Below are 9,227 nucleotides of genomic sequence, written 5' to 3'. Positions count from 1 at the left end.
CAGAACAGGGCCAGGTGCAAACCATCAGCCTCAGAGTCAGCTGCTAGCAGGTGATGAGGAAAGCATCCCAGGTGTTTTCCAAGAGCTGCTCCTGTGCTGGGGCTGCAGCCCCTCCTATATAACCCTTGCATCTCCCTAGGAGGTGAGTTGTTCTGGGTGGTTTGTCTCTCAGCTATGAGATTGCCTCTATTGCAGCCAGGCTGGTCCTTTTGCAGCATGTGGTAAGGGGGGTTAGGGTTGTGTATGGGGAGGGTTCTGTTTGCTGTGCTGGCTTCTGAGCCTCTTCTCTCTTGTTTGCAGGCTGCTTCTTTTGCTTGGTTGCCTTATAGTGCCCTTGACAGCTGGTGCTACTAGCTCCATGGCTCTAGACTTCCCAGGTAACCAGGGCATTCTCCTAAACATGGTGGGAGTGGTAGTTTTAATGACCCTGGGGTGTGCTCAGAACTAATGACTCCTTTCCATTTGCTGGTGTGAGTGGGTTTTACAATAATGGTCTGTACACTGTCTACTATTCTGTGTTGCAAGGAGTTGATATCTGACTGCATTTCCTCTTGTAGGGACAGTGTCTTGTTACAATGACAAAATGTTGATTGGGTTTCCCAGAGAGCTTGGAAGCGACTTCTGGCAGGTCCATGTAGTTGGTATGTTTTGCTGCATGTCTAGCTGGATTTTTTTCAGGACAACATCTAGCAGCATAGCTGACCACTTTCCTCTTTCTAGATACAAGTGGTGAAGAGATTGTAGACTGTGACTACATGGTGGATCATGAGAGGCTGACTCTAACTGCTCTGTATGTGAACTGCACTAGACTAGAGGTAAAACTGTCCCTCTGCTTTTGGAACATATACACTTGATACAGGCTCTAAAGTGACCCCTATTACCAGTACAGTGTGTTCAGAAAATGAAGTGATGCAATGCTATAGTTGGGTACATAATGTACCATCTATCTTTCCTAGGAGATTTTCTTTCCTGATTCTCCCCCCACCCCCATGGGTGTTCCAGCCCCAAAGCACCCACTAGGTTGGTTCTTTTATACAACTAATCAAAATGGCTCCCTACTAATCCAATTCCTTCTTTGAGTAAGGCAGCAAATACGGTAACTTTTTTAAAAACTAACCCTGCAACTTGTATAGACAGCAACTTCAGCTGAAGCAAATTCTCAACCTGAACATGTGGCCTCTGTGAAGACTGGCTCTATTTGCTAATCTGAGGCCAAAATCTAGTAATGTAAAACTGCCACTGTATCTTACTCTGACCAATGTGTTCTGTGTCTATAGCATGACCAACACCAGCTGAGAATAGAGCTGCTGCTGCTCAACAGGACCAGTGCAGGGGACAAGAACATAACCTACAGTATTGGCTGTGATGCTCTTCCAGCCGATGAAGTTGTCCCTACTATTTTTACAGGAGCTACAAACTGTACTAAAGACTTCATGGCAGTAAGTGGGGCAGTTCAACAATCCCTTGGAAGCTCAGCAGTAGAGATGAGTTTGACAACTCAACGGCATCTCTGATCAAATCTTAGATGTCTTTTCAGACTCTCTTCTTTGGGTGGTGGGTGTCGGGGAAATAACTGACTAGCAGGGTGATGGCAGATCTTCCCATTCCTGATCTCCGGGGAGACTTGGATTGAAAACTAGTCTAGTCTTATTTGTGAAACCTCTTGCCAGTTACCTTCACCTCATCCTTTGTGTACTTCTAATGGCTTCCCTGGCTGGGCTTGGCACAGCTTACTGAATTATGTAGACCCTCTATTGGCTAATGATCAGTACAGTAACTCCTCACTTAAAGTTGTCCCAGTTAACATTATGTCCCTGATCAATTAGGGAACATCCCCTAAACTACAGGGGAAAACAGCATTGGCTGCTCTTTTCCCCCCCTTGTCCCTCCAGAAACAAGCCAGGCCTCTAGCCATTGCAGCACACTTCCTCAGAAGACTCTCCTAAAGCTTCCATTCCTGTAATCAGTGAGAGGCTCCTTGTAACACTCACCATGGAAAGCTTTCTTGGTATCATAATCTCATTGAACTGTGAGCTCTGCATTCAGCTGCTGTCCCATTCTCTTTCAGGTTGTATTTCCAAGACTCCTTCCCAGTTTTGCTGATGAACACATGGTATGGAATGTCTGCCAAATTGGGGGCTGGGTGTTCAAAGTAGCATGCCTCTAAACTGCTGCATGTAGAAACAGCAACTTTGGTGATGCTTGCTAAAGTAGCAAGCTGGACCCTTACGTATATCTCTAGGGTTGGTTGGCCAAGCTGCCTGTCACAGCGGTCTTAACACTAATTAAAGATAAGAACAATACCCCCCCTTGCTCTATAATGAAAAACCTTATGTCTGACTAACCAGAAGTCTCAAATTGCAGACTACAGAGTCTCAGATGGCCTGGATACTGTCCATAGATGATGGAACAAGAACACACAGGCTAAGCCTTTGGCAAGCCATGCAGCAAGGATACACATTCCTAGCTGACAGCAATAACCTAATTTTCCAGGTTTCTTTTGGTGCTACTGGAGTCACCTCTTACAAGGTAGGTGCACAAGATCATTCTGGAGGCCAAAAGGCAAAACTTGCCATAGGCAAATGTCCATAAATAGAAATGGTGCTAAGAAGTCTGGCACTTCTGAGGCTCACTAGTCTTGAGCTATTGGGAGAGTGATTAGTCTGACTCTACATGCAGTCAATCATCCCATCTGAAAATGGGAATGTGTGGTGAGATCTCTCAACAGCTGCACCTTCATTTCTGGCTATGACCTCATGTGGTACATGAGGCCCTAGAATGGAGTTTGTACACCCTTCCCAAGAACTCCTCTGTGTAGCATATCATGAAATGGCTAGTGTACTACTCCAGTGGCTTTCTGCCTCAACAGCCATTTAAATGGCTAATGTGCGCTGCAAGACTTCTGAAGAGACTTCAGAGGTTGAGAAGTACAGCCTAGCTTATTGATATTTTTAATAATACCCAGCACTGGGAACCTCACTATGAATAATCTGATGTTCTCAACCATGTCTGTCCTCTGCAGCAAGACAACCAGATGCTGTATACTGTGGCACTCAAGCTTTCATATGGGCCTCCTGACCAGCGACTAACTGTAGAATCAAGAATGATCTGTGCACCAGGTAAAACTTCCTCTCTTCACCAAGGAAGCTGGCCCCTCTGACATTAGAGGAACTTGTACCTTAAAACTTCTATGGAAACTAATAGAGCTATTCTTGTAGGCCCAGCAACCTGTAACTCAACACACATGACTGTTGCCATCCCAGCTTTCCCAGGGATTCTCTCAGCTGTCAGTGTAGAAAATAGAAACATTCCCATGAACCAACTCCAAGCAAATGGAATTCTTCTAGATGCAAGAAGGGGAGTGAAGCTGCACATCAACAGAAGAACCCTGAAGTCCAGAGTAAGGCTACTAGTTTGTAGTGAGATCTGACTCCTTTTAGGCATAGTCATAATTGTAACTGAAATGCAAACCATAGATGCAATAGAAAGGGCTTAACTACAAAGGTAGGTCTAATGTCCAATAAGCAGAGTCCATTCCAAGCCATAGGACTAGACTGTAGGCATCTGTACCTTCTGGGCTGCCATCATTTGGCTGCCATCTGATTCTTTCTTTTCCTTTAACTCTCTCAACCATCTCCAAATATTCAGAGTAACCTTTATATGAGACCATTAAACTTTTTTCAGGCACTCATCTGATCTCCATTACTGCAATATAAGCCTCCTCTCTACCAGTCCTTTCTAAATGTATCTGCTTTAAAACAACAACAAAAAAACCCGAAACCTTCCTTGCTTACCATTCAAGCAATGTTTCCTGACAAACTACCCCTTGCTACTGCATCAAACTTGGACTACTTGTTTTGTGACATGACACCAGCTCTACTATTAAGTTGGCCTGGACAGACCATTTTGTCTGCTGCTCCCACAATACTCCAGGCTGGCAATTATCCCTGGAATGATCTGTAAAGCTACTGCTCTTTCCAAGAAACTGGAATATCCCAATAGATAGAATGAGAAGAGTTTGGTCTAATGTACCTAGATGATAGTATTCAGTCTCCTTTATATCTTCTTGCTTATGCAAGATCTCTGGGTCAGGGATGGCTCTGAGGACATTACCTAGCATGCTGTATTCTGATGCTTACAAATAAGTGAGTTAAAGTTGAGAACCCAGGCTGCTGGACTGCTTAGTCTGGGTCTGCAGACCCAAATATACTTAAAGACTGAGTTTTGGACAAGGTCTAAATATCAGCTTCCTAAAGATGACCCTCTAAATCACTTACTGATTTTAAAATTTACAAATTCCTACTTCTAAACCAGTCTACTCACATCTTACTCCAGGAGATTAGATAATCTTGGCAAAATATTTCTGGCTAAACTAGTCCAGTCTAAATGACTGTCAGATCTGAAGCAAAAGGCTACTTTTGCCAGTAAGGTGACATAATGGCAAACATAACTAAAATTACCTTTACAGACTTTCAACTGTTTTAGATAACAGATGTTGTGGCCTGCCTCCTTCTCTTCCAGCAGTATGAGGAGAACTGCTTAGGACTTCAGTCATACATGGCATCTCTAAGGCTAACTTTCAACTTCCGTGGAGAAATGCTGTCAATGGTGACCTATCCAGAGTGTCCCTGTGACCAACATGCACCAATAGGTAAGGCATGTACTTCTGTCAACTCATTCTGTGGTGGTTCAGCTATCCCTGAAGAACTGGCCTACAAATGAGACTTCATCATAGGGATCTAATGCTCAGTGTGTAAAATACTGAAGATGGCTGTCATCCACTTCATTGCAGGAGAACATGAGTTGGACACCAAAACACTGCAGCACACCACCATCTGGAGCTAACATACAGCTAAAAGTGTAGTTATATTTGGTGTAAGCTCTTAATAGCTGGCAAGCAAAAATTACCATGTAGGGTGGTTCTCAGCAACTAATGGCATCAAGTATAAAGTTGCCAAGTCACACTAATTCTATCTAAAATGGATGCCCCTCCCTAGCTGGTGGGGAGTCTCAGGCCTGTGTCTCTAGTTATAGATCTAGGTATTCTCCACATCTACTGCTTGGAAGTGGGAGGGAGTCTTCAATGTCTGTTGCAGGGAACACACTAACTTAGAACAGCTTTCCTCCTCCTCCACCCCTCCCCCTGCAACATGGCAGACAGGCAGCCCCACATACAACTGAACATCTCAGAAGCTTTTCCCATAGTTCCTGGTTCCCCAGCAGCTGCTAGCTCTCTCCGGAGGAAGACACTTCACCAGCTGTCTCTCTGACCTACAGGGCCACTAATCTTGACCTGGCACCATACTAGCTCCTCCTACCTGGCCTGCCCCAAACAGCTCCTAATGGGATGTTTTTGGTTCCTACTCATGCAAGCCATAGAGCACTACTTGCTGGCAACTCTAGGTCCTTGAGCTTCCTGGCATGAGCTGTTGCAGGAACCTTGCCCTCCAGGTCATGCTATACAAAATGGAGACCAGGAACAATCCAGTAGACTCAGGACCACTCCTAGGGTAGTTAGGGCCCCTGCATATACAGCTCAGAATACTCTAGTCCCTCACTGAACTGAGGCAGGGACTGCACAGTGCCATGTAGTGGAGTCACCCTACAGCAACCCATGCCCACCTCCTTGAATGTTTCAGCTGCTGTGTGCACTCAGGATGGCTACATGGACTTTGAAGTACTCAGTGACAGGACAAAACCAGCCCTAGACTTGGATACCATCAGGCTAAGAGATCCTACATGCAAACCAGTCTTCAAGTCTCCCTCAAATGACATGGTTCGGTTTCATGTCCCACTGAACATGTGTGGAACAAGGCAGAGGGTAAGTGTCCAGGACAGTGACCGCTAAAGGCGCTCCAGTGGCAGGGCAGTCACTAACACTCCTGTATCCCCTGTAGTTTGAAGGCGAGAGGACCATTTATGAGAATGAAGTTCGTGCCTTGTGGGCAGATCTACCACCACGCAGGATTTCTAGGGACAGTGAATTCAGGTCAGTCCACAACTCTGCCAGTGAGAGCTGGTCACAACACTAAGCGAAGTGACTGTTCAAATGCTGGCTAACCTCATGCTGAGATGCTGAGCATTCTGTCTTTCAGGCTGACAGTAGTGTGCACCTACAAAAGTGGTGATGTGTCCCTGAGCGCAAGGATAAGCAGTCTCCCTCCTCCAGTTTCTTCAATAAACCAGGGTCCTCTCTCCTTGATCCTGCTGATCTATCCAGGTAAAGCTTGCATCTAGCTGCAAATTATGGCCAGGGCAGAATGAAGTGACTCCCTCCACAGTTAAAGGAGCTCTTCAGTCCCTACTATCCAAAGAAGTAGACCTGGATAGCAAGTCTCCTGGGGGTGGCATGAATCCTTCACTGCTGGTATGTGACGTAGACCTGGCAGACTGGGTTTAATAGGTCCTCTTGCTATAGCGGAATCTAGTGGTGCTATCTAGTCAAGTTTAGGCAGCTTACTCCTCTCTCTGCAAGGAGTTCAACTAAATCACTCTACTCACTAGCTGTGTCCTTCTATGCATACACCAGACTTCCTTACATAGCTGGCTTATTCCTGCAAGAACTACTACCTCTTGTGTACTGGGCTGTCTAACTCTACCATACTTGGGTTTTTCAGATGACTCCTACTTGCAGCCCTACAGTGATGACCAGTACCCCATTGTAAAATATCTGCAGCAACCAATCTTCTTGGAAGTGCAAGTTCTGAACCGCAATGACCCCAACATCAAACTGGTATTGGATGACTGTTGGGCAACAACATCACAAGATCCAAGCTCTCTGCCCCGGTGGAACATTGTTGTGGATGGGTAGGTATCTTACAACTGCTGCAGGAACATGGGCAGGCCAGCCTTACTGCAGTGTGTTGGGAAGAAATGATTTCCCTGAAATAACATGCAAAGGGTTGTTGGAGCTATGGGAGCAATGTGACTTGTACTGGCAGGCTCCTCACATGGACCTAGGTGCAAAGCACTGCCATCTAGCTAAGATCTGATCAGAAAAATGTAGGTCATTGTCTAGCTTGACCAAATGCTACATTTGAGTGAGCGCATGCTCAATGACTAAAGTGTAAATTCCAAATGTAACTCAAATAATGGCTCACAACTGAGTGACTCAAACCCTCTAAATGTCTTGACTAGAAATTAGTTGCTGTCCTAATGCAGGCTTGCAAGTTCAGGCAGATCTCTCTGAAACAGTACAGAGGAGCTCTCTCAGGCAATGGACTAAATATTAAATTTGACTGTTAATGAAGCAAACCTTCCAAGAGTCTAGCATCTACCTGACTTAAACTCTGACCTCTCTAAAAAGCTGCTTTGCTTTCCACCCCTCCCCCATGACTTTCTACATGTATCTTCTGTAGGTGTGACTATGAACTGGACAACTACAGAACTGCATTTCATCCAGTGAGCCTTGCAGTCAGCTATCCCAACTATCGCCAGAGATTTGAAGTGAAGACCTTTGCCTTTGTAGTGGGTGACAAAGCTCTCACTAGCCTAGTAAGTGCAGTCCTTCTTGCAGTAGCTAACTGCTAGGGCTTCCTGTGTGCTAAATGTCTCTGTATCTTTGCTCTAGGTGTATTTCCACTGCAGTGCTCTACTCTGTGACAGACTTCATCTGGACTCCCCTCTGTGTTCACCCAGATGTCCTCTGTCAGCTAGAAACAAACGAGGTAGGATCTAATCACTGACAACTAGAATGTCTCACTGACCATGGTGACGTACTATAACAATCACAATTACAAAAGGTAGCATTGGAGGGGACCTCAATAGGCCATCTAGTCCAGTCTCCTGTATTGAGGCAGGACAAAGTATTATCTTGACCATCCTTAAACCACCAGGGACAGATTCTGCAAACCCTCTAGGTAACTAGTTTCAATGCTCAAGGACTCCCCAATAAGGATTGTTTTCCTAACATCTAATTTAAAAATTCCAGGCTTAAATTGAAGCCCATGACCTATTGGTGTCTCTAGATATTAAGTCTTAAAGTTGTATAAGGCCGTCCTGTTCTGTAGCCCCTCAGCTGTCTTGCCCCCTGACTAAACCCAGTATTTTATTTTGTTAGTCACATTCTGTAGGCCTCTAATTTCTGGCCTCCTCTGGACAGAACTTGAGTATAGACGGTTAGCTTAGTACATGGAAACCATTACTCAAGAGACTCTCTTTGGTGACTGACCTCTTGCAGATCTTGTGAAAGAAGCAAAGAACTCAGGTGTAGCAAGCTTACCTGGTCCTGTTATCATTGTAGCAGATGAATGGCCTTCAACCCAAGGTAGGAAACAAATGTTCCTCTCCCTTACTTAACTGCATGTTGGTGCTAATTCAAATTTATTGAAAAATATTCTGGTCGCTAACTTGTGGTTCTACTGTCTCTCTACAGAAGAGACTCAACTGAGAGAAGCATGGACCACTGTTGCAACAGCAGCTACTGTGATCCTTTGCCTGATGGCCACTTCATTGGTGTCAGTGGCTCTCCTTAATCTGAAGAGGACAAAAGCTGTAATGGTAAACTGAGACTGTAAATTACTTGTGATGAAATAAACTGCTACATGCATTAGTTAATGGTGGAATTTTATTCTGAAAATTACTCTTTTCTATCCTGATCCTCCAACTGAAATCAGCCATGAGCATCTAAAGCCTGGATTGGGGGAGGGAGGCAGGGAAGGTCATAGCCCAGGCAGTAAAATATCTCAGGACCATGCTGCATGAGAATAGTAACTGTCCCTATCACACTCCTTAATTGTCATAGGTATTTACTCTTGCACCCTACTATCTGATTAAGTGGCATAGAGGCATTCACTGTTTCCCATGTTAGGTCAAGCTGTAGCTACACTGAAATCCAAATCAGATTCCTACACTGGAATGTAACATGCCAATTTAACATTGTGACAATCCCTGACTCTGCCTCTACATGAAGATTTCACTTGCCTTTTCTCCTACTCTCTTCTTACTCCTTGGCTTCACTATAGATAGCTTCTACAGGAAGAAGCTGGGCTATTCTGCTGGCAAAATGATGGGGCTTCCACTGTGGGGGAATCCCCCAATCCCCCCACTTGGCCAAACCTTCTTTTTTTTTTTTTTTTTTTTTCCTCCAAAGAACCACAGCAGCTGGTCCTAAATGCTGTTACTCTGTATTGTCCACCTGTGGCCTATTGCAGTGCAGGGGGAGGGTGGAAAGAAGAGATGGTAGCAAGCAAGCAGCCCTGATCAGTTCTTAAAATAGCAGGACCTCC

General features: G+C 45.0%; 1 protein-coding gene across 2 annotated transcripts; it reads left to right on the top strand.

Moving 5' to 3' along the window:
- Positions 1-165: 165 nt before the first annotated feature.
- Positions 166-8,515, top strand: LOC128844653 (zona pellucida sperm-binding protein 2-like). 2 transcript variants are annotated; one of them, XM_054042555.1, is made up of 18 exons: positions 166-221; positions 301-377; positions 558-641; positions 721-815; positions 1,278-1,439; positions 2,069-2,113; positions 2,365-2,529; positions 3,023-3,119; positions 3,219-3,400; positions 4,525-4,651; positions 5,640-5,821; positions 5,898-5,989; positions 6,096-6,220; positions 6,618-6,807; positions 7,359-7,494; positions 7,571-7,667; positions 8,180-8,266; positions 8,375-8,515. In XM_054042555.1, the coding sequence occupies exons 1-18, from the start codon at positions 175-177 to the stop codon at positions 8,506-8,508; spliced, it is 2,124 nt and encodes a 707-aa protein (XP_053898530.1). In that variant the 5' UTR covers positions 166-174; the 3' UTR covers positions 8,509-8,515. The 2 variants fall into 2 exon arrangements, with proteins under 2 accessions (XP_053898530.1, XP_053898529.1); XM_054042554.1 differs by having other exon boundaries at positions 4,522-4,651.
- Positions 8,516-9,227: the final 712 nt, after the last annotated feature.

Source organism: Malaclemys terrapin, chromosome 10 (genome assembly GCF_027887155.1).
Source record: "Malaclemys terrapin pileata isolate rMalTer1 chromosome 10, rMalTer1.hap1, whole genome shotgun sequence".
Classification (NCBI taxonomy): domain Eukaryota; kingdom Metazoa; phylum Chordata; order Testudines; family Emydidae; genus Malaclemys; species Malaclemys terrapin.
This window is presented reverse-complemented; position numbering and strand designations above follow the sequence as displayed.